The 25,931-nt window shown below is 40.7% G+C and overlaps 1 protein-coding gene across 3 annotated transcripts in view; it reads left to right on the forward strand.

Annotated features, from left to right (window-relative positions):
- PTPRQ (protein tyrosine phosphatase receptor type Q) overlaps nt 1-25,931 on the forward strand; it is a 357,175-nt gene that overhangs the window by 88,989 nt on the left and 242,255 nt on the right. For all 3 annotated transcript variants that reach the window (XM_075209348.1, XM_075209349.1, XM_075209350.1), the window contains exons 17-18: nt 7,693-7,855; nt 24,798-25,058. In XM_075209348.1, the coding sequence (XP_075065449.1) occupies nt 7,693-7,855; nt 24,798-25,058 (424 nt within the window). The remainder of the gene's footprint in view (nt 1-7,692; nt 7,856-24,797; nt 25,059-25,931) is intronic.

Raw genomic sequence — 25,931 nt, forward strand, 5'->3', positions numbered from 1 at the left:
GGTCTCCGTGGTTAAACCTGCCTTTCCACTATAGCTGCAAGTTGCTGACTCATCTACCTATATAGCTGCAAGTCGCTGACTCATCTACCTATATCGCTGCAAGTCACTGACTATTCATCTGCTTCATTGGCATCCTCACTCCATCTGCTGTTATATACGTTCCACTATTCACCCTACTGCCAGAGGACCGCTGTGCAAACTCCACCCCTCTGGTAAGCAAAGTCATTTGGTGAAATCCTGGGCAGAACTCCTAGTGCCCGTGACAGAGACATGTTGAGCCTCTGCTCTGTCGTATTGATAGTAAGTCTGCATTTACTTGTTATCGTGCTTATTGCAATTGCATTTATTTTATCGTAATTTCAGTTGTCTTCATTACCATTGTCCAAATAACGTACCACACCCTTCCTCTTCATCCTGACTGTCAGTTTCTCTTTGCCTTCTCCTATAAGGGGATACAATATTCATGGACAAGATTTCCCCAGGGGTTCATTGACAGCCCCAGTATTTTCTCCAAGGATTTACAGGACTGTTTACAGTCCTTTCAACCAAGCCTTGGGTCTGACCTAATTCAATATGTTGATGATTTGTTGCTGTGCTTCGATTCATTTATGTCAGTTGTGTCTGATACTAAACTGTTGTTGCTTCATCTCTCACAGACAGGACACAAGGTTGCAAGTATAAATTACAGCCATGTCAGACCAATGTAAAATACTTGGGACACTGTCTCACTCAGGGGCTAAGACACCTGACAACGGACAGAATTCAGGCCATACATGACATGACACTGCCGCAGAGCCAACAGCAGATCCGTACCTTCTTATAGATGTGTGGATATTGTAGATCATGGATTCTGGGTTTTTCTATTCTGGCCTTGCCATTGCAGGAGTTAGTCTCATCCACAAAGCCTGAGCATGTTATACATACAGAGGAGTCAAAGCAAGCATTCTTTAATCTTAAAGAGAGTCTGACAAAAGCACCTGATTTGGGAATACCTGATTATGAAAAACCTTTTGAGTTATATTGTACGGAAGCTGATGGTTGTGCAGCAGGTGTTTTGACACAGAAATATGGTGACGCGAGCAGACTGGTAGCATACTATGGTGCACAACTGGACACTATGGCAAGATCTCTCCCTACGTGTTTAAGCAGTGTAGCAGCAACTGCTCTTCTGGTAAGAGTGAGGACATAGTATTAGGACATGATTGAACTGTCTATACACCACATGCAGTGTCTGCTCTGTTAAATTCTGTTCAAACTAGGCATGTCTCCTCAGCAAGGTTCACAAAATGGGAATTAGCTCTGATGGCACCCACAAATATTACCATTAAAAAGGTGCAATACCTTAAATACAGCTCCATACCCACCATATGTGCCTCGAGATGCACAAAGGGTGGAAGGAGTAGACTCTAGCTAAGGGTAAATTTGGCAGGTATACTGACATGCCTCATAGTATGGAATATCTGAACCAGACCTTTACTGCGAGACCCGACATAGATGACACCCCCTTAGAAAATGTATATTTTATGTTTTACATGGGTGGGCATTGTCATAGACAGACGGACACAGGAGAACTATGTTAAAGAAGCTAAACCCCTTGGTCCACCTCACTCATCCCAAGTGGCTGAACTCGTGGCATTGAGGAGAGCGTGTGAGTTGGCAGAGGGTAAATCAGCTAATATATACACTAACTAGGTATGCTTTTGGGGTAGTGCAAGACTTTGGGGCCCTCTTGTGTCTTACAAACTTTATGATAGTGGCAGGCACACCAATAGCACACACACAGCACATAAATGGACTTTTGACAGCAATACAATTACCAATGGCGGTAGCCATTATCAAGTGTAAACACCACATTCACAAAGACCTGGTATCGGTGGGTAATAGCAGGACAGATTAAGCTGCTAAGTGGCCAGCAGGTTTATTTGTAAACATGTAAACTGACAAGATGATGGTTTTCCAAACGACAAACACACAGAAATTAATTGAAATGCAAGATTTGTGTTCCCTACAGGAAAAGGCGGTCTGGAAGGCGAGGGGATGTGGTCAAAAATCCTGTGGACTGGAGAGATGGTAGGCCTATGGTGCCCAGAGCATATTTCCCAGGCCTAGCTGAGGCAGCACACAGTCTGACTCATCTGGGTAAAGAAGGTATATGTAAGCTGGTTAGAGCATACTGGTGTGCACCAGGCTTTTATTCTCAAGCTAGTAAGAAGGGGATGTCTTGTTTTACTTGTTTGAGGAAAAAAGTTGGAAAGACAATACCAACGGAGCCATCCCATATCCCTTCTACAGACGGACCATTCCAGGCAATACAAATTGACTTCATCCAATTACCACCTTGGAATCTCAAGTATGTGTTAGTATGTACCGATGTATTTTCTAACTGAGTAGAGGCATTTCCAGCTGCCACTAATACTGCTGTTTTTACTGCAAAAAAGGGAATTTGTATGCAGATATGGTATCCTTAGAATTATAGAGAGTAATAGGGGTGCTCATTTTACTGGTGATATTTTCATGTGTAAACTTATGGGAATTGATAGCAAACTTCATACTCCTTACCGACCACAAGCCAGTGGGAAGGTGGAAAGGGTAAACAGTACCATTAAGAACGAATAGAGTAAGGTAATGGTTGAAACTGGATTAGCGAGACCAGAAGGTTTTCCACTAGTCCTCCATAGCATCAGAACCACTCCGAGACCTCCTCTTAATTTGTCCCCTTTTGAGATACTTTTTGGTCGACAACCTCATTTGATCATAGGTCCACAGGATGATTTGAAAATACAACAATGAAGTGACTGTTCAATACCTCATAAAGATGAGCATGCATCTAAGACAGAAGCAACAGAAACTCAAAATACTGTCACCTGGTATGCCAGAAACTAACTGTCATAATGATGAACCTGGGGAATATGTCATGATCTGCAATTTGATACGCTCAGGTTGTACGTGCCTTCCCACCACAGACTGGTGGAAAGGCACATAACAAGTGTTGAGGACCAGCACCACATCTCTGAAAGTAGCAGAAAGAGACACTTGGATCCTTTCCACCCACTGCAGAAAAGTCAACAATTCGGAGAAGGTACAAGACAAAGCTAAGACTGACAATCCAACTCTGTCACTAGTGATTCTGTTCCGGGAGACCTAAAGTTGCTAACACCCGAGCCAAAAACATTGCAAAGACTATTATCCCAGCATGGAGTGGTGGTTTTTCTATTCTTTTTTCAGGGTTTTTCTTATTTTTATTCTTTCCAGGATGTTCTATTTTTGCAATGGTGGGCAGATTATAGAGACTGGGTCCGGTAGTGATACTGATGAGGTGAAGATGGAGGAGAATTCATTAGAAAAATCAATTTAGCCTGTTGCCAAATTTAATTCAGTGGTAATGAAAAGGTCTGCTAACTCTGGAGCTCGGATACAGTGTGAGGGGTTATTGTTTGAAGAATATTGTACCTGTAAGCACTGTGACTCCCTGGTTGAAGAGAGGTGCATTCAGCGGTGCCAGTCCAATAGTAATTTGGATTTGGACGGGCATCCCTTAGATGATTATAATTCATTAATGGGTAAGGTCTTACACCAAACCAAATGCTGGATGTGCTCTCACATGCCTCAGGGACACAATAATGTAGGATTAGTATAGTTCCCACTAAACATCTCTGAGGTCCTTGAATTACGGGGAGGGAGACACCTAGAAGGGAGATATAATACCGCTAGATCCCCTAGTCTGAAGCTTCGCCAATTCTCTGTAGGTCGGCCATGGTTATGTTTGAATTTTTCACATATAAAGAAACTGGAGAATTGGGAAGCTGAACTACCTGATCAGACAATAGCTAGAAACCCCAGTATTGATGGGAGACTCGCAAGAACACCTAGAACCAGAAATACTGTAGGACATCATAATCGAGGGCATGTCAACAAACATAAGATGGTATTAATTGGGAAAGTTCCTTTGGGTTATTGTCAGAATGTCATACATGCCGAAACTTGCCTTGAACAAATGGAGACACTAGGTATGGGGAGTTTTGTCAAGACTTTATGCAATGTTATCATTAATCGTACTGTACCTTATATCCTCCCAGATGATGTGTATTATGTTTGTGGGAGAAGGGCTTACACATGGTTAACTCCGAGTTCCAAAGGTATATGTTTCCTATTTTATTTATCCCTTCCATTATTTCATTATCAAATTATTAAGATTGTAGTATACTGATTTATATCACAATCTTAAAGGATCAATGAATAAATATAAGTCCATGGGGTATATTTACTAAACTGCGGGTTTGAAAAAGTGGAGATGTTGCCTTTAGCAACCAATTAGATTCTAGTAATCATTTATTTACTACAGTCTACAAAATGACAGCTAGAATCTGAATGGTTGCTATAAGCAACATCTCCACTCTTTCAAACCCACAGTTTAGTAAATATACCCCCATGAGTGTATTTACTATGCCAATATGGCTGGCTTTACAGAATGTGCAAACCTTGCATGGTCTGATGGGTGAACCTGGACAGAGGATACCTGTTTTTTGTTGTTATGGGCTATGTACATCATTTTACCCCAGACACACAATACAGTATTTTGCTAAATATTTAAATATTTAATAAACTGGAAATGTGAGGTGCACACAGTATATTTGGTGATAAACCTGACTTACTAAGTGCCGAAATATGAATAACCTGGTCTATCATTTGATTTTCTCTGCTTCCAGCAAGACATTAGAGCTATGATAAAAGGGTGCACAGTTGAATGTAACATGGACCATTTAAATTTTGCAGCTATTAAGTTGTCCTCATAGAAAAGGACAGTGATCTCCGACGTCTTTTTAGTAGCTGCTGATAGCAAAGAAAATTTTTAATAATTTAAAAGCTTTGCCATATTTGTGTGCATTTTAAACGGGAAGATGTAATCATATAGAACACATAGAACATGCATTATTATGCTTTATTCATATAGCGCTACCACACTATGCAGGGCTATATAGATAATATTTATTCATTCACATCAGCCTCTGTCCCATTGGAGCTTACAGGCTAAATTCTCTAAACACACACTAGGGTCATTTATTCAGGCGCTAATTATTTTGTGGCATAATATCAAGTAAGAAAAGGGGCAAGTGTCATAAAAGGCGGGAGGGGAAAATAAATCATTACAACAGATAGAAATTATTACAAAGTAATGTTTCAAATGCAAAAACGTTAGACAAGAGAATGCACAACATATCAAAGGGCACAAGGTGCAGGAAACAGAGGGCACAAGGTGCAGTAGGCAAAGCGCCAAAGGAGCAGCTGTACTCTTTGCTGCTTGCCGGAGAGTTTATTTCTAAGTCAGTGATTATATATATGGGGGGAACTTATCATGTATGTCAGCAGTCAGTGTGAGTAAACTAAGCTGTTCGTACAATTAATTACAAAGTTAACCCCTTCTATTTTAAATTCCATAACAGATTTAGGATATTATAATTATCCAGTATTTATAAAAGCACCATTATTTTACGTAGAGCGATAGAATTTGTACATTGACATTACATATTAGTAAAAACCAATATAAATTATGATTATACTCCATAAAGGGTTATGCATTTAAACTTCATCCACTTTTCAGAAGTCGTACAGGATCGATCATTGTTGCTGATATATTCCAGGGTGAGCTTACTGTATAAAAGGTTTAGAATTGGTGGAATGTAATCTGTATGTTTTGGAGCCCAGCAAGAAATTAGTTTGGACAGACTTTTGAATTATGTACAGGGCACCAATAACACTGATGGATAAGCACCAAAAAATTTGTTTGATGATTTTGGCTTTTTCACCCTACAGCTTTTTATCTTTTGCAATAAAACAGAGAAGCAAAAACACCTCAAAGGGAAAAGGAATGCACAGTAGCCTGACCCTCCTAAACTGGAAGAAAATTATTTTCTGGCTCGCTCCTTTGTACGATTAGAACCCCAGTCTGCATTTGTGAGCGGTCTCCCTTTCCTTTGAAAACTAATATTTGTGCAGTATCCTTGGGCGGACATTATATGGGAGTAAATACTCTATTTCATTTTACAACAAAACTTTGGAATATGCTTTGACTATAAGAGAAAATCCATCAAAATTATTTTTCAGTATTTAAACAAAATGATAAACAAATTGGATTTAAAGCATTTTTTTTGCATTCAACATATGGTTTTTTTTTTAAAGAAAAAAGACTGAAAAATCTACTTTTTGCTTAATATTTTGTTTAGATTAAATTCTTTTTTGTCATTTTCAGGTTGGGATTTTGCAACTTGCAGCTCAGCTACATTAGCTTTGATGTTAGTTTGTCTGTTTCAGTTCTTTGTTTTTCAAACCAAACGGAAACTCTCAGCTTGGTACATTTACCCCCAGGAGAAAGTTTGAATCAGGATTTGGGGTTAAGGGTATTCCAGAGGATGTTTCAGTGGCAGAAGTAGAAGCTGATGAGAGAATGGATCAGTGATTTGGTTGCATCTTGGGTAAGGAATGTTGAGGCGACAGAAATGGGAGAGAGACTGGATGTAAGAAGTAAAGCAGAAGAAGGCATCAAGTGTAACACCAAAGGGTAAATGTATCAAGCTGAGAGTTTTCTGGCGGGTTTGAAAAACCAATCAGATTCTAGCTATCATTTATTTAGTACATTCTACAAAATGATAGCTAGAATCTGATTGGTTGCTATAGGCAACATCTCCACTTTTCAAACCCGCTGGAAAACTCTCAGCTTGATACATTTATCCCCAATGCTTAGGAAACTGAGTAAATTGTGGTATTGTTGACTGTGAATGAGATTTGAACGGAAGTGATGACTCTGGCAAGAGGGAAGATAATAAGCTCTGTTTTGATCATTTTGAGCATTCTGGAGATGACAGAGATAAAATTGGTCAGATCAATGATGGTATAGCATGGTGACTGAATGCAAGTTTGTAAATGCATGGTGCTGAAGGTAACTGAACACATGTATGTCGTTTATTACTTGTATGTGACAAAATTATTTTGTGTGTCAGTGTAACTACCAAAAATGTTTGTGGCTGTATGCACCTGTCACTATCACTAATAATCCTGTTTACATGACAACATGTGCTATTAGTTTTCTATATTTATAATATATGTTTTTGAAAATGTATATTTGTCAATGTTTATGTGCGTATCTCTAAATATAAGTGTTTCATTGTGACAATGTTTGTGAGCTTATGTGTTATTTGGCTCAACAAACAAGTACTGCCATACATGCCATGTACATATTTAACATATTTACTTACAAAAGCAAAATAAGTAAAATAAACAATAATGAATACATTTGCACTACATTTCCCACTCTTCAACCACATGAATACAACTCACTTGAGCAAAAGGTGCATCCCTTTTCCAAGTTGCTATGTATCATTAAGTACAATACATTGAGCATCCACATTACTTTTGTTTCTCCTTTTGCAAGCACTGCCCTGTAACACCCCTCTATTTCTGTGACATGTTCAGGCTGGCCTTACAAAAGACACATCCCTCTGACACAATGGTCAGGTATCACTAGCCTATTTATATAATGTCCATTTTAGAATATCATAATGTGTGAAACATCATATACAAAACATTTTTTCAGCAGGTTTCAGTTGTCTCAGATCTGAAGATGAGAACTGATTATGATACCTATGCCTATTGGTAAATTAAGTGAGAACTAATTAATACTTCAAAATGTCTTGACAGTTAACGTACCAACCAAGCAATAAAGAAACACTTTTCAAGCTAACAACATTTACAAATGAAGCTATAGTAAAGAACCTCGATTCTGGAGAAGACTACATGTTTGAAGTTAGAACAATTAAAGGGCAGCATTTTAGTATCCCCATAGAGATAACAGCTACTACTAGTAAGTATTTGTTGTATAATCTTTTGTTGTATGATCTTTTCTAGATTTCAAAAACTAGAGTTTCCATTGGCTAAAATGTGTATGTTCAATATATGCAGATGTGCGTGGACAGGGGCTGGCTGGTAGACTTTAGCCCGGGGGCAAGCACATAGTACTGGCCCATAAGTAGCGGCCCATGCTTAAAGGGTGGTTTTCGGTACAATATATATTTATCAATATAAAAAGAGGTTATTTTATTGTTGCTTAACCTAGCGATACTTTATTATAAATGATAAATCTTAAAAAATGAAGACAAATAATGTAACAAAAAACTTTATATTGCATTTTATTTTATATGTTCTTTCTCCCTACAGCACTTTATTTATTTATTTTTACACATACCTGGCTGATTATAATGGGTATAAATCATATAGCAAATAGGTTATATAATAATGTTCTATTACAGTACTGAACAAAGAGGCTGATTTATCAAAATGCAAAAAGCCCTTTTGCTTTAAAATCCTGGGGGTATATTTACTGAACTACAGGTTTGGAGATGCTGCCTTTAGCAACCAATCAGATTATAGTTGTCATTTTGTAGAATGTACTAAATAAATGATAACTAGAATCTGATTGGTTGCTATAGGCAACATCTCCACTTTTTCAAAACTGTTTAGCAAATATACTCACTGATGTTTTTGCCAGCAAAAGGGCTTGTGTTTTGCTTCACACTATATACTAATAGGGTTATTATTTGTTTTAGGGTTAACCTAAAACAAATATGAGGGATGCTACTGGGAGGAGTAGCAGAGCACTAGGTGTCAATCTGACACCCTGGCCCAGAGCTGGATTAAGGCTCAGGGGGACCCGGAGTACTTTAGACAGGGGGAACCCTATGATGTAACATGGTTATCATTATCAGACAAATACACAGACACAGGCAATACTGTGTGCACTACTGTTAGGCGCACGCAGCTCTGTCTTCACGGATAAGTGTGAAACAAGACATACCTCCCAACTGTCCTTCCAGTCAGACCAAATACTGACTAAGTGAGAGTCACCCAAATTCTGGACTGCCCCACCAGATTCAGGACAGTTGGCAGACTGTTTTTCTCTCTCCTAACTGTTCTTGTCACTTTCACCACCTGTGGCTGCTGGTGTCAGTTGCTGTTGATCTGGATCCTGGAATGTTGGGGGCCCTATTTGGAAAAAAAAATGGGTACATGAAATTTAGAAAACTCCAATCAGCCTCGATGTTAAATCAAATTAGCACCCACATTTTATAATTAGGCCTCCCGACAGCTACAACATTAAAATAATATTATTCCCATTTGATAAAAAGATCTGTTTCCCTGAAATACAATATATAGTGAAAAAAAACGCTTCCCTTTTGAATATAATTAAGGCTGTCTTATATTACAGTACCAAAATATACCATAGGCATATTCGACTGAAATATCAGGATTAATAGCGGTATCCGGACTGCTAGAATTTCAACCATATACAATACTTATCCCTGGCACCACATCAAAAAATTCAAAATAAGATGTCAAATATATGTATTTTATTATTCTCAAATAGTACTATAATCATTAAAAACACAAGCATATATATACACTATGTCTCAGTTCATTACACTAGTCAGTGTGATGTTTAGAGTTCTCATTAAAATTATTAATAATTTTCTCCTCAGTTGCGTGAGTACTCACGTTTATCCTAGTTATGCTGTTAATTCCATAGTTGTAAATGATTTATGTTAGTAGTGGATCTTCTCTTTAGCTGGCAGTGTCCTAACACCGCTTTTCGACAAGAAAGAAGTGACTTTGCAAATTGAGTACTGCTAACCGGAAGTTCGGGAATTGGAACGCATAGTGCGTTCCAACCAACTGTACTCCTAACAAGATAGCGATTTCTGTGCACCTGGATTTATTTGAGTCAACTGTCAAAAGACAATATCTATAGTCAGAAGCTATTGTAGCATTGAAAAAATTTCCAATAGCGATCAACTGACCGTGGAACCGAAGCTCGGAAGTTGAAATGCATATGTAAGGACTGCATGCATTCAGTGGTTCATCCAATTGTAAAGCGCTACGGAATTTGCTGGCTCTATATAAATAAATGTTGATGTTGATGATGGTGTCTCCAGCCGGTACTTGTCGAAACACACTACACTCCTATACTGGCCCCTCTCTCACACACACACACACACACACAATACATTCATATACTGGCGCCGCACACACACACACTACATTCATATACTGGCCCCTCACACACACACACAATGTATTCATATACTGGCCCCTCACACACACATAATACATTCATATACTGCCCCCCCTCCCAATACATTCATATACTGCCCCCCCTCCCAATATATTCATATACTGCCCCCCCCAATACATTCATATATTGCCCCCGCCCCCCCAATACATTTATATACTGGCCCCCACACACACACACACAATACATCCATATACTGGCCCCCACACGCACTTAATACATTCATATACTGCCTTCCCCCCCCTCCACACACACACACAATACATTCATACACTGCGCCCCCCCCACACACACACACACTACATTCATATACTGGCCCCCCCACACACACACTATACATTCATATACTGCCCCCCACACACACACAATACATTCATATACAGCCCCCTCTCACACAGACATTAATTTAGCATACTGACACACACACACACACATTACTTTAGCATGTTCACACACACATACACACACACATTAATTTAGCATACTGACACAGACACACACATTATATTAATATACTACTACCACTCTCCCCCCCGGCCCTTACCTAGTTCAATCCGCGTGCACTGTCAGTTTCTTCACCTCTTCACGCATGGGACGGCACCTGTCATGTGGTGCGCGTCCCATGTGACACTAATAGGCGTGCACACATAGTGGAAGGGAGGGAGGGGGGACAGATCGTTAGGATCTACGGACAATTGGAGAAGGTGGCTGGTCCCAGGGGAGGGCTACCAAGTACAGACTATGGGAACAGGGCGGCCCAAAATAATTTTTTTTGCATGTGCCCCCCTGATCCCCGGCCCAGCCTGCCCCTGTGTGTAGACCTCTGTGTTTTGGTTTTGAATTTGGTTCTAAAAACATTTTTGTGTTTTGATTTTGGTTCTGGTTTTGCTAAATCTCCTCAAAGGTTTTGGTTTTGGATCAAGATTTAATTGAAAATTGTGAAAATAGGTAAAAATTATATGATTTTGAGCTGTTTTTGCTTCCATGTTAATAATTATAGCATTAACATTCATTCACAGTCTATTTTCTAATGATCGCTTCACAACTGCCAATCCACAATTGAAATGGTTTGAGAAAATTGCTGAAGCATATAAAGTGTGAAATTCCTCCTCATTACTACCCCTTGCTGGTTGTGATACATATGTTACATGATCAACATTTATATGGTCATCACCATAATATAGACAGGATTTCAAAAGTGAACAATAATGACATCAACAGTATTATACGATCATCAATTTAAGTTTAGACAGTATAATTAGGTTGACAATTTGAATGCAAACAGTATTATTAGGCCAACAATTAAAATGTAGAGTATTATTAAGTCCACAATTCAAATGTAGACAGTATTATTAGGTCGACAACTGAAATGTATACAGTATTTTTAGGTTGACAATAATATCCCTAGCCCTAGCCATACCCCTAAACCGATCCCTAACCCAAGCCCACACTTATAATACTATCTACATTTGAATTGTAGACCTAATAATACTGTCGACATTTGAATTTTCGATGTAATATTGTCGACTTTTTGAATGTTGACCAAATGAATGTCGAGTTGTCACTGCAGACCTTTGGAAATGTGAGGATGAGTAGTAATGACGATGATTTAGACATGAAAATTGAGGATGCTACTTGCTAATGTGCAACAGGATAAGGGGGATAATTATGGGACTGAAAATGCTACAATGTGTTGTACTTGAACAAGATAATATGGAGAATGATGTATGTGTCCAAGTAAGTCAGTCTCCAGTGGTACCACTTTATGCCCATGATAAATTCATTACAATGTCTGGGCAAACAACCAAAAATCCACCTCTTGCATGTGGAAATATTTCTATCCCAGCCAGACATTCGTCAAAGTATCTGTAGCCTTTGTGACACCACAATAAGGACCTCATACCACCTTCTGTCACACGCCGGTCCCATAGTTAGGTGCCGGCGCTGTGACTTTCCCTTTAAGAACCATGATTCTGCCTCAGAGACATTACTTTCACAGGTGTTCCTGGCTACTGTGATCTGGACCTCCTCCTGAACCTCATTGGTCCTGGAGCACTATATTAACCTCCCAAGGTTATGGGCTCATTGCCTGTTTTTCATGTTACTCTGGTTGCATTTGGATCTGGCTGTATACCTCTTCTTCTGTGTGTCCGTTACCTGCTCGCTGGACTGAACTCCTTACTGCTGTTCACCTGCAAGCTGCAAACTCCTCACTGCTGTTCACATGCAAGCTGCAAACTCCTCACTGCGTTTCACCTGCAAGCTGCAAACTCCTCACTGCTGTTCACCTGCAAGCTGCAAACTCCTCACTGCTGCTCACCTGCAACCTGCAAACTCCTCAATGCTGTTCACCTGCAAGCTGGAACTCCTCTCCGCTATTCATCTGCACGCTGAACGAGTATTGTGAGTTGTTGCTAACCTGTGCCTTATCTATTGGTTCAACTTTACGTCTGGCTGGCATCTTGCTGTAAGAGCTACTATCAAGTTACTTGTCACCTGTAGTTCCACGCCTGACATGGGTTATCCTTACTCTGCTGTTACCTGTTTACTGGACTGTTATTGTGAACTACTTGTTGTGCCGGTGGCTAGTACTTGGGCTCAAGTTACGTGTCCCTGTCCATTTTCTTCATACTACAGCGAACTTACCATTGCAGTTACAACGAATCCTGCTACCTGTAGTTCCACGCATGGTTCAGATACTACTCACGTCTCTGCTACTTCTAGGCAACATTCTACTGCACGTGTCAGTGTTCATCCAAGTCCTTGGGTGATGTTTAACGCATGCTGTTCTACTTAATAAGAATCACAGTGTTTCTAGTACCACCTGCTATGTTGAGTCATCTCTACTCTCGAATCAGCTTAGTTCTATATACTACTCTGTTTGGACTGTAAGCTGTACCAGTGATTCACATTCATCTGCTGTGTGGTTCTCTATTGGATCCTAGTGTTCTTGTTTATCATCACTGCGTTGAACTGTATATCATCTCATCTCATGCTGTTGCCAAGGGTTACCGACTATGAAGTAGCATACGTGATTAATGTCTGCATTACAACGAATTGCCGTGTATTCATCTTTGCCAATATATATATCTAATTCCTTCCATTCCTGTTGTACCAACATTCAATATAATACGTTGCAGCACTACTACTTTCTCCTGTGTTATTATTGATGCTTGTAAGCCGTGAACTTATCCTAAGAATATTATTGTGTTCTGCCTCCACCATCCTCTATAGTAGAGGCAAGGGATCTGCAAAACACCCTCAGAGCCGTGACAGTAAGAACAGGCCTAAATGTCTGATCCCCAGGTGGAGCCTTCTGCGAAGGATATGCTACAGCATCTAATTGCTCGAGTTGAACAGCAGGACAACACACAGCGTCAGTTGCTACAATGTCTACAGACACTTGCTGGGCGTCTGGACACGCTTCAAACAAATCAACCAGCAGTGCCTGTTTCTCCTCCTGAGCAACCTTCGGGACTTCAGGCGTCTCTTGTGACTTCCGCTACGCTCAGGTTACCTACTCCGGCCAAGTTTGATGGAGACCCTAAATTATGTCGTGGCTTTCTCAACCAGTGTTCAATTCAGTTTGAGCTTCAACCGCAAAATTTTCCCACTGATAGAGCTAAAGTGGCCTATGTGGTCTCGCTACTAAATGGCCAAGCCTTAGCCTGGGCCTCCCCACTGTGGGAGAGGGATGATCCGTTTCTTTCTAATTATGCATCCTTTTTGTTGATGCTCCGTCGGATTTTCGATGAACCTGGACGACTCTCCTCCGCCTCCATGGCTATACTCCGTTTCGCCAAGAAAATCATTCAGTGGCACAATATGTCATTGAATTCCGCACTTTATCTTCTGAATTGTCTTGGAACGATGAATCATTAGTGGCTGCTTTCTGGCAGGGGTTATCTGACCGCATAAAAGACGCATTAGCCGCCCATGAACTTCCTACTACTCTGGATGCCATAATATCGGTATGTAATAAAGTGGATCTACGCTTCAGAGAGAGAACGGTGGAGAAGGCGGTAGCTCGTCGCCTAATCCATGGGCCCGTGCCACATCCTGTCTCACATTCTTCTATAATTGATGAGCCCATGCAAATTTGGAGATCCCGGCTGACCCCTGAAGAACGTGACTGCAGATGCCGAGACAAGTTATATATATATTGTGGTGACTCGGGTCACTTCTTAAATTCTTGTCACAAGAGGCCGGGAAACGCCAAACCCTGATCTGTTCTGGGGAGGTCAGATTGGGCTTGAAGAAACCTACTCTACTGCTGCTTGTACCATTCCTGTTTCTCTACTATGTGACTCTAAAAGACACTCTACCCAAGCTTTAATCGATTCTGGTGCTGCTAGGAACTTTATTTCGCAAGATCTAGTTACTCAATGGTCCATTCCCTTTGTTCCTTTAGAAATTCCTGTCGTCAAAACAGCTATTGACGGATCTCAGCTTTCAAAAGGGGTAATTCGTACCTGGACCAAGCCTCTTCTCCTCGGTGTAGGAGCGTTTAATTCTGAAAGCATCTCCTTCCTAATATTGCTTAGTACCTCATCCCCAGTATTCCTGGGCCTTCCATGGCTCCAACTCCACTCGCCACAACTAGACTGGAATACGTCTGAGATCCTATCCTGGGGTTCTCGGTGCCATTCAGATTGTTTACCCAAAGTAAGAGCACTCCGTTCCTCCGAGGTCATTTCACCGTCAAATCCTTCTACGTTACCTCCTCAATATCAATCATTTGCTGACGTCTTTGATAAAGTTCATGCAGAGACTCTGCCACCTCATCGTCCATGGGATTGCCCCATAGAATTAATTCCTGACAAAGTTCCACCTAGAGGTCGAGTTTATACTCTCTCTCAACCTGAAACTGAAGCTATGTCCATTTATGTCAAAGAGAACCTCCAAAGAAGCTTTATCAGACCATCTGTCTCACTGGCTGGGGCTGGCTTCTTTTTTGTAAAAAAGTAAGACGGCTCGTCCCTGCATTGACTATAGCGGCCATAATCTGGTGACCATCAAGAATCGCTATCCTATTCCTCTGATTACCGAGCTATTCGACTGAATTAAAGGAGCTAAGATCTTCACAAAGCTGAATCTCAGAGGCGTCTATAATCTAATTTGTATTCGGTCCGGAGATGAGTGGAAAACCGCTTTCAATACCTGCAATGGCCACTACGAATATTTGGTGATGCCATTTGGACTTTGTAATACCCCAGCCATTTTTCAAAGTTTTAATAATGAGATATTTCGGGATCTTCTCTACTCCTACATTGTGTATCTAGACGATATTCTCATTTTTTCTAAGACTCTGCATACTCATAGGGACCATATGGCCGAAGTACTAACTAGGCTTCGCAGAAATCATCTGTACTGCAAGTTGGAGAAATGTTCGTTTGAAGCAGCTTCTATGCCTTTTCTAGGTTTCATAATTTCCGGAATGGGTCTACAGATGGATCCAGAAAAGGTTCAGTCCATTCTAGACTGGCTGCTGCCAGCTACACTCAAAGCCATTCAACGCTTTCTAGGCTTTGCAAATTACTACCAACAGTTCATCTTAAATTACTCCAGCATAGTGGCTCCCATTACAGCCCTCACCAAAAAAGGGGCTAGCCCAAAGAAGTGGCCAGTGGAGGCCTTAGAGGCTTTCTCTTATCTCAAAAAGGCTTTTTCCTCAGCGCTCATTCTCCAACAACAAAATCCTTCACAACCATTCTTCTTAGAAGTGGATGCATCAGCAGTTAGTGTTGGAGCAGTCCTCTCCCAACGGTCATCTACCAACCGCCTGTTGCCGTGTGCTTTTTTTTCTTGAAAGTTTTTACCAGCATAACAAAATTACACCATCGGTGACAAAGAATTACTAGCTAGGAAGTTGGCATTATCTGAGTGGCGATACCTCTTGGAAGGGGCTCAACATGTAGTAACGATTTTCACTGACCATAAAAATTTGCTGTATCTACAAACAGCACAATGTCTCAACCCTCGGCAAGCTCGATGGTCTCTCTTTTTCTCTCGTTAATCTCAATGTCACTTTTAAACCTGGACATTTGAATAAAAGAGCGGATGCTTTGTCTCGAGCCTTTGATACTTCAGCAGATTCAGATCCATCTACTAATCGCCCCATCTTGAAACCTAAGTGCTTGCTAGCTTCTACTGTGTCTCCATCTCCTCCTCCTGGTAAATCTTTAGTTCCAAAAACACTCCGGAAGAAATTATTACGTTGGTACCATGCTTCTAAATTTTCTGGCCATGCAGGGTTTCAAAAAACCCATGAGTTAATTTTTCCGCTCCTATTGGTGGCCATCCATTCGTGGTGATGTTAAGGACTTTGTTGCTTTCTGTGATGTTTGTGCACAGCACAAATCTTCTCGCCTGGCTCCTATGGGACCTCTGTTACCCCTTTCTATACCTTCCAAACCATGGACTCACATCAGCATGGATTTCATAACTGATCTCCCTACCAGTAGAGGTCATAATACAGTCTGGGTCATGGTGGACCGCTTTTTAAAGATGGCTAATTTTATACCACTTTTGGGCTTGCCTTCTTCTTCAATCCTGGCGCAACACTTCATCCAAGAAATTTTTCGACTGCATGGGTGCCCTCAAGTGATTGTTTCTGACAGAGGAGTGCAATTTACCTCCAAATTCTGGCGAGCTTTGTGTAAGGCACTAGGAGTCCAGCTCAACTTCTCATCCGGTAATATCATCCACAATCTAATGGGCAGACAGAGAGAGTAAATCAAGACCTTGAAACCTTTATTCGTATGTTCTCTTCTGCTTCACAAGATAACTGGATGGATCTCCTACCATGGGCAGAGTTTGCTCATAATAACTTGTTTCATGAATCTACTTCTTCTACTCCATTTTTTATTGTATATGGGTTACACCCTAATTTGCCCAAGTTTTCAGCCCTCCCTTCCACCCATGTTCCTGCTGCCACAGAACTCCTGCGGAACTTTTCTTCTACCTGGGGCCAAGTTATATCCCAACTCAAGAAAACTTCTGCACGCTATAAGACAGCGGCAGACAGGAAACGCAGGGCCGTACAGGCTCTTAAAGTGGGTGATAGTCTGATTATCTACCCGGAACATTTATCTTAAAGTTCCTTCAATGAAGTTCGCCCCTCGATTCATCGGACCGTATAAAATTTTGAAAGTCATCAATCCAGTGTCCTTCAAATTAAAGTTACCAGCTTCACTTCATATTTCAAACTCCTTCCACATTTCTCTGTTGAAAGCAGTAATTATTAATCGTTTCTCATCTGGAACATCTTCTTCAACAGTACCAGAATTCTCTCAACAGGAGGACTTTGAGATCACTCAAATTCTGGATTCAAAAGTGGTTCGAGGAGTAATCAAATATTTAGTGGATTGGAAGGAGTTCGGTCCTGAAGAGCGGTCTTGGGTAAATGCTTCTGACATCAATGCTACTACACTATTACGCAAGTTTCATATCAAGTTTCCACGGAAAGTCATCGCTAAATGTCCAGTGGCCACTTTTAAAAGGGGGGGGTACTGTCACACGCCGGTCCCATAGTTAGGTGCCGGCGCTGTGACTTTCCCTTTAAAAAACCATGATTCTGTTTGCTTCTGCCTCAGAGACATTACTTTCACAGGTGTTCCTGGCTACTGTGATCTGGACCTCCTCACTGCTGTTCACCTGCAAGCTGCAAACTCCTCACTGCTGTTCACCTGCAAGCTGCAAACTCCTCACTGCTGTTCACCTGCAAGCTGGAACTCCTCTGCGCTATTCATCCGCACGCTGAACGAGTATCGTGAGTTGTTGCTAACCTTTGCCTTATTTATTGGTTCACCTTTACGTCTCGCTGGCTAAGATCGCTGCATCTCGCTGTAAGAGCTACTATCAAGTTACTTGTCACCTGTAGTTCCACGTCTGACATGGGTTATCCTTACTCTGCTGTTACCTGTTTACTGGACTGTTAGTGTGAACTACTTGTTGTGCGGGTGGCTAGTACTTGGGCTCAAGTTACGTGTCTCTGTCCATTTGCTTCATACTACAGCGAACTTACCATTGCAGTTACACCGAATCCTGCTACCTGTAGTTCCACGCATGGTTCAGATACTACTCACGTCTCTGCTACTTCTAGGCAACATTCTACTGCACGTGTCAGTGTTCATCCAAGTCCTTGGGTGATGTTTAACGCTTGATGTTCTACTTAATAAGAATCACAGTGTTTCCAGTACCACCTGCTATGTTGAGTCATCTCTACTCTCAGATCAGCTAAGTTCTATATACTACTCTGTTTGGACTGTAAGCTGTACCAGTGATTCACATTCATCTGCTGTGTGGTTCTCTATTGGATCCTAGTGTTCTTGTTTATCATCACTGCGTTGAACTGTATATCATCTCATCTCATGCTGTTGCCAAGGGTTACCGACTATGAAGTAGCATATGTGATTAATGTCTGCATTACAACGAATTGCCGTGTATTCATCTTTGCTAATATATATATCTAATTCCTTCCATTCCTGTTGTACCAACATTCAATATAAGACGTTGCAGCACTACTACTTTCTCCTGTGTTAATATTGATGCTTGTAAGCCGTGAACTTATCCTAAGAATATTATTGTGTTCTGCCTCCACCATCCTCTATAGTAGAGGCAAGGGATCTGCAAAACACCCTCAGAGCCGTGACACCTTCTACCTTCATCATCATCATTTACTTATATAGTGCCAGCAAATTCTGTAGCGCTTTACAGTTGGGATCAAACACAGAAATAAAACAATACTGGGTAGATGTACTGCATCTTCCATTCTGATCACTTCCTCCCATTCTCAGTTGCAGAACTTTTTTCGGGCTGCACTCACTTCTTGGAATTCACTCCCTCGCACCACAAGACTTTCCCCTTGCCTTCAAACCTTCAAGCATTCTCTGAAAACCCACCTCTTCAGACAAGATTATAATATTCCTCTACCACCAGTGTCGGACTGGGGCATGAAGGGGGGACTGCAACACTAGGGGCCCACCAGAGGGGGTGTAGCCAGCCATCATAGAGGCAAGACCAGACTCTAGATGGGGGAGTGGTCAGCCCACGAAAGACAGCTAGCAACATAGTGTAGTATATAAAGAATGCAGTATGTATATAAAGAGTACACAGTCTTGACCTGCCCCTTAGATTTGGCAGAACAATCACCAAAAATCGGGATTGTCCCACTAGAATCAGAACACTTGACAGACTGTCCTACCTGTTCTTGCCACTTTCACCACCTGTGGCTGCTGGTGTTTCTTTAGTTGTGGCTTGCCTGCATCCTGAAATGTTGGGGGCCCTATTTGGAAAAACCAAAATGGGTACATATAGAAAATTCCAATCAGGCCCAGCGTTAAATCAATAGGGCCCACGGTTAATACTTAGGCCTTCCTCCAGCCCCAACATTAGAGTAATAGTATTCCCATTTAATAAATAAACCTATTTCCTTCCCTTCAAACAGCCCCAGCAATAAATTAATAGCAATTACGTATAATAAATATACTTGTTTCCCGCAACCGTCACTGCCATTAAATAATTCATATTCACATTTAATAAATAGACCTCATGCTCCTCAAACAGCCCCACATTCAATTAATAGCCCCCAAACCACCCCATCTTAAATTAATAGTCCCCACTATAAAATTAAATTGCCCCACCATCACCCACAAACAAAATAGCACCCATTAATTAGCCACCACCTACCACACACATTACATTGCCACAAGCCCCGTGTGCCCTCACACACCACACATTACATTGCCACAAGTCCCGTGTGCTCTCACTCACTACACATTACATTGCCACAGGCCCCCTGTGCCGTCACACACACACTACATTGCCACAAGCCCATTGTGCCATCACACACACACTACATTGCCACAAACCTCCTGTACCACCACACACACTACATTGCCACAAGCCCCATGTGCCATCACACACACTACATTGCCACAAGCCCCATGTGCCATTACACACACTACATTGCCACAAGCCCCCTGTGCCATCACACACTGTGCCCCTTCATCATCACCACCACGCTGTGCCTCCTTATGATCACACTGCGCCCTCCATGCTGCTTTTCCCCCATTCACCTAGCCCCCCTTCATCACACTGTGCCATGCTGTTGCCCCCCTTCATCACTCTGTGCCAAACTTCATCACTAGGTGCCATGCTGCTGCCCCCTTCATCACTCCGTGCCTTTCTGCCCCCCCTCTTCTTCATCACTCTGTGCCTCCCCCCCTCTTCATCAATCTGTGCCTTTCTGCTCTCCCCCTCTTCATCACTCTGTGTCTTTCAGCGCCCCCCCTCTTCATCACTCTGTGCCTTTCTGCACCCCCCCTTTTCATCTCTGTGGCTTTCTGTTTACCTTCCATTGTCTCTGTTCCTTTACTTACCTTCCTATTAGCTTGTTTCATCTCTTTTCTTCTCTTCTTGTCTTCTCTCTTCTGTCTTCTTTTTTGCGTGCTGGGTCTTCTCTGCGCCGCTCCTCACTCAATGTCTCGTGTGACGTGATGACGTCACACCCAACGTTCAATGCGAACGGAGCAGAGAGGAAGGAGGAGGGGTGCCGGTGCAGCAACGTGACGTTTTTTTTTATTTTTTATAAGTACCCGCTCCCCCCACCAACGAAAGGGGGTGGAGTTAACAGGGGTCGGGGCCTACTGCGTGATATCCCAGCTCCCCGGCAGGCTAATCCGACCCTGTCTACCACCCTCTTAATCTGCCTAGGTTACCCTATTACCACCCTCTACATAGCTAACACAAAACAACAACCCTCTGATCAACATAGTTGTGTGACTGAGCATACAGCCCACTAAATACTTTGTAACCTTTGCATTGTAGCTGGACAAATATTTAATATGATGTATACAGTCAGACAGAGAGGTAAGAAGGCCCTCTGCACAAGCTTACAATCTCCCTGTTATGTTACTTGCAGCGAGTGCATTCAACTAGTTTATCAACAGGTGGAAAATCATGTACAAACAGTCCAGCATCAGCTACCAACAGAATAGATAGACACCTCATGCCATCTTCACCGCCAACACCTTCATCATCAACCAACTCATTATTAGTACATAGTCCAGCATCCAATTTTTAAATGCAAACTGACTCCCCTAATGCAATCCATGATTCCCAAAATCCAAACAAAAGACTACATGACCATGACAGCCCATTGGATAGTTGTATCACCTTCAGCAGCAGTGACTGTAGCATCATCCTCCTCCTCCTCCTCATACATTTAGCATAGTAGAGTTAGCACACAGTTCCAGGTCATTCACAGCACCCTGCTTTTTGTACACAAAATAGTTCAGATGTCATTGATACTGCCCCCAGACAACACATTTTAAAAGCAAAAAAATAAATAAATGATATATATATATATATATATATATATATATATATATAGTTTTTTGGGGGAGTGCTGCATAGAGTCACCCTATAAAAATAAAGCTCAGAGCACCCTATAAAATGTGAAATCCAAAAGAGTCTTAAGATATGGAATACAGCGCTCTTACCGACATACTAAGGCAAACAAATTTGGAAAGCATCCAAAAAACCTAAATTATGGGTGTCCAAACCGTTTGAAGTGTATAGCTAATAAACTAGGAATTCAGCGCTCAAGATAAGGGTTACATATACAGGGAAAGAAAAAGCAATTGAATATATCAAACTCGCAAATGTGCTTACGCATGATAAAATATTTGAAATAATTAAAAAAACATACCAATATAGGATGAATAATGACAATAACACATTTAGATAATTGTATGTAAATTACACCAGTGTAGACAGAATACAGATAAAAACAGACTGATGTCACTAATCAGAGAGACTGCGGTCCGATATAATTTCATCTGACTCTTACTGACAGGGTGTTTCCTCTTAACATGTAAAAGAAATATTAGTCCAGAAAAACAAATTTATTAAGTGTCCCACAGCCCAATCTATTACAAATAGGGCATATACTAAAAACGAGCAAAATTATGGGTCTTGGCTCTCCTCCACTTCTTTTACCTTTAGAGTCAGGCATATTCTGGGAGGTTTAATAAGCGGGTCAGTATGCACAGATTACCATCTGATCATTACTATGGTCATACATAAAAGAGAAGGATATGGCAAAATGGATTTGATCCACTAAATACTTCAGATGTCACTGATACTACCCCTCACACAATTGCTTGCAGATTGATACACTTGGGATTTTAAAAGCAAGAAATATATTTGTTTTTTTGGGGGGGTGTCTCAGAGTCATACAGCACCCTGTTTTTTTCTCAACAATATAGTTCAGACATCTATACTATATATACTATAATATACTATTGCAACAAACAGTGGCCACTGCCAGGGACATGCGCAGGATTTATAGAGGGGTTTAATATGTCATGCTGCCAGTGTGTATGAAAGGGGCGTGGCTATCATTTGAGACACTGCTAGGCTGCTCTCCAACTCTTTCCATCCCCTTCAAATACATGGGCAACGATAGCCAACTGTTTTTATTCTGGTGGCATAGTCCCAAATTTGTGTGACTGTCCTGCTCAGTCAGGACTTTTTTCAGACTGCAAGTATAATTGGAAGGAATGTCCCGCCTCACACAGTACTGATTATTAATGGCGAGCTGCATGCATCTGACAATAGGACACGCAGCTGGCCCTTAACGAGCAGCACAGTGGGAAGTGGGACATACCTCCCAAATATTCTTGCAGCCGAGACAAAGTCCTGACTGCGTGGGACAGTCACACCAGATTGGGACTACTCCACCAGAATCAGGACAGTTGGCAGACTCCACTGATCTCTCCTACCTTTCTTGAAACTTCCACTACTCATTGCTGCCTGTGTCTTAAGCTGAGTTGCTGCTTGTCTGGATCCTGGAATGATTGAGCCCAGTTTGGAAAGAAAGGATCGGTACATAAAATATTGTCTAGCAGTGAGTGAACCATTTAGGCATCTTTTCCCCAAACCAGCTCCAACATTAAATAAATAGCATCTATGTTTAATAATTAGGCCTCCTTAACTGAAACCAGTGCTGACATTAAATTAATAGCATTCATATTTAATAAATATACCTATTACCTTCCTACCACCTCTGACATGAAATATCATTTGCATTTAATAAATAGACCTATCTCCCCCCCATTAGCATCAACATTTAATTAATAGAATTGAGAGTTAATAAATAGACTTACTTCCCCCCAACATGCATTGACATTAAATGAATGGTACTCTGATTTAATAAATACACCATATTTTACTTTGAACAGCCTCACTAATAAATAATTAGCTTTCCAATTTAATAATTAAACCTATTTCCCCACAAATTACTCCAATATTGAATAATTGGTATTCACAATTAATAAGTGACCATCCTTCTCCCTAAACTCAGCCATGCAATAAATTAATACCACCCAAACCATCCTAGCATTAATTAAATAATACCATCACACCACATTAAATTATTACTCATTATATGACCCACAATTAAATGAAATAGCCCCATCTTTAAATAAATTGACAACCACAAATTAATTAATATTTCCCACTTACTATTAAATTAATAGTCAGCTCTGCCCCTACACTTACCTTTTACCATCTGATTCTGTAGATTTCAGAGGCAGACTCTTCTGTCTGCCTATATTTATTTCCTTGCTGTCAGCACACAGTTATAGCAGATTGATCTCTAAGTTGTAGTAAAATCACAGCTTGCAATATAAATGCTTCTTTTACCCTGTCCAACCATTTCTAATTGATCTTCTTAACACAGAATTGCAGCCTACATCCTATTCTCATGCTAAAATGGCAGACGAGAACAGGGGAAGGGCTAAATATAGAAAATATCGATCCAAAACTAGTGAAATCTGACATTTTGCTGGAAATTATGTTTTCCTTCGTTTTCAGATCTGAATTTAGTGCGTTAAACCAAGTCGTGTTCTGGTTCGATTCGGATCTGTCAGATTTCTCTGAATCTGAATTGCTCATCTCTAACAATATACATATAAAACTTTTAAAAGCAGCTTTCCACCTACTGATAACTTTGATTTTTTTGAATTGAACATATATTCCTGTAACTTGAGCTACATAATTTCTGTGTTTTCCTTGAAATCATTTATATCATCTAGACATGGCTGTTTTTTATTATCTTTTAAACACAAAGGCCGAATACAACACAAAGCTGCTCTGTGAAGACAAATGCCATTTGCTTAAGTATATAGAGAACTCTCACATTTTTTATGAAGAATATTATTTCTTTGTCTGAGTTTAAAATATGGGAGATTAGTTTATTAGTCTAGTAATCACTTTAAAATAAAGGTAAGGGGAAGAGGAAATTCTTTGACTTGTTGGGAACTTCAATTTTAATGAGTTACACCATTTATTTCCAAAAGTCTTCAATCTTGGGACACTGCCACTAGGGGGTAGAATACTACATGGCCAGAGCCCTGATGCTGCTTTAGCCTCCCGGACCCTCTTTATTCTCAGGATGTGTAGGTCTAGTGTAGAACGATTTTCAGAATTGTGACACCCACCCTCCCCAACAAAAGAAGAAACAATGTTAGCCAAAGAAACATTAACACATTGAATATGATAATTAAGTATAAATGACTTCATGTCTTATTCACACTAAATAACATTTGTTATGTTTGCAATATGAAATCATCAATAGGAGTAAGCAATTTTTTGTCTTTTAATGTTTCCCTAGGTCCTCCTGGAATTTGTGGGCTCTCTGTTAAACATACAAATACCACTGCTGCCACTCTGGAATGGGACCCAATCACAACCAGTTTCACTCACTACAGAATTTTCCTTACAAATCAAACATATGCAGAAGAGTTCAATATCTCTGAAGCACAGACACAGTATACAGTAATGCATCTAACTCCTGGTGAAATTTATAATTTTACAATTCAGAGGATGAAAGAAAGTGTTGTAGGCAATATTAAATCTATACAGGTGATAGCAGGTTTGTGCCATCTCTATTTATTTATTTCAATTGCATTTCCTACTGTATATTAAGCTGAAAACAACAGTTTACAGAAAAAATGTCATGACATTGTTTTATTTTTCCCCTTCAGGGAGGTGAAGGTGTACAGTCGCAAAAGTGTAAAATAACCCATAAAATAAGTTATAAAATATATAATATTAACTCACCATAAAGCGTGTTAAAAGAAAATTACCTACCCTAAAAATCTAGGCCTGTCATATTGTAGGCGCAAATTAACAGTTAGATCCCCAGAGGGGTTAGGTAAGTGCACCTATTTACTGCAGAAATTGAACAAACCAACATTGCAGGCGCTAGTAAAAAATCTCTCTGATTAGTTTGCTTCATTATGTAATATGTATATCACTTTACAATTTCCTTTCCATCATTTATTTTAATTATAATTATCCTCTACAAACTAAACCTGCACCTTGGATCCCACTCCCTCTCATCTCCTTTGCTACCTCTGCTCCACTGCCTGCTCCCACTTTGCTCACCTTTTCAATCTGTCCCTCTCCACTGGAATCTTACCCTCATCTTTTAAACATGCTTCTGTCTCACGCATTCTTAAAAAACAAAACTCACCTCACGCGCTAACTACCTCCCTATGTCTCTTCTCCCTTTTGCCTCCAAAATACTTGAGTGCCTTGTCTACAACTGTCTCAGCAGCTTCCTCTCTAACAACTCCCTCTTCCAATCTGGCATCCGTCCCCTCCATTACACAGAAACTGCTTTGACCCAAGTCACCAATGATCTTCTCTCAGTCAAATCCAGGGGCATTTCTTCCTGCTTGTACTCCTGGATGTCTCTGTGGCCTTTGATGCCATGTATCACCCTCTCCTAATCCACACCCTT

Source organism: Mixophyes fleayi, chromosome 4 (assembly GCF_038048845.1).
Source record: "Mixophyes fleayi isolate aMixFle1 chromosome 4, aMixFle1.hap1, whole genome shotgun sequence".
NCBI classification, from domain to species: domain Eukaryota; kingdom Metazoa; phylum Chordata; class Amphibia; order Anura; family Limnodynastidae; genus Mixophyes; species Mixophyes fleayi.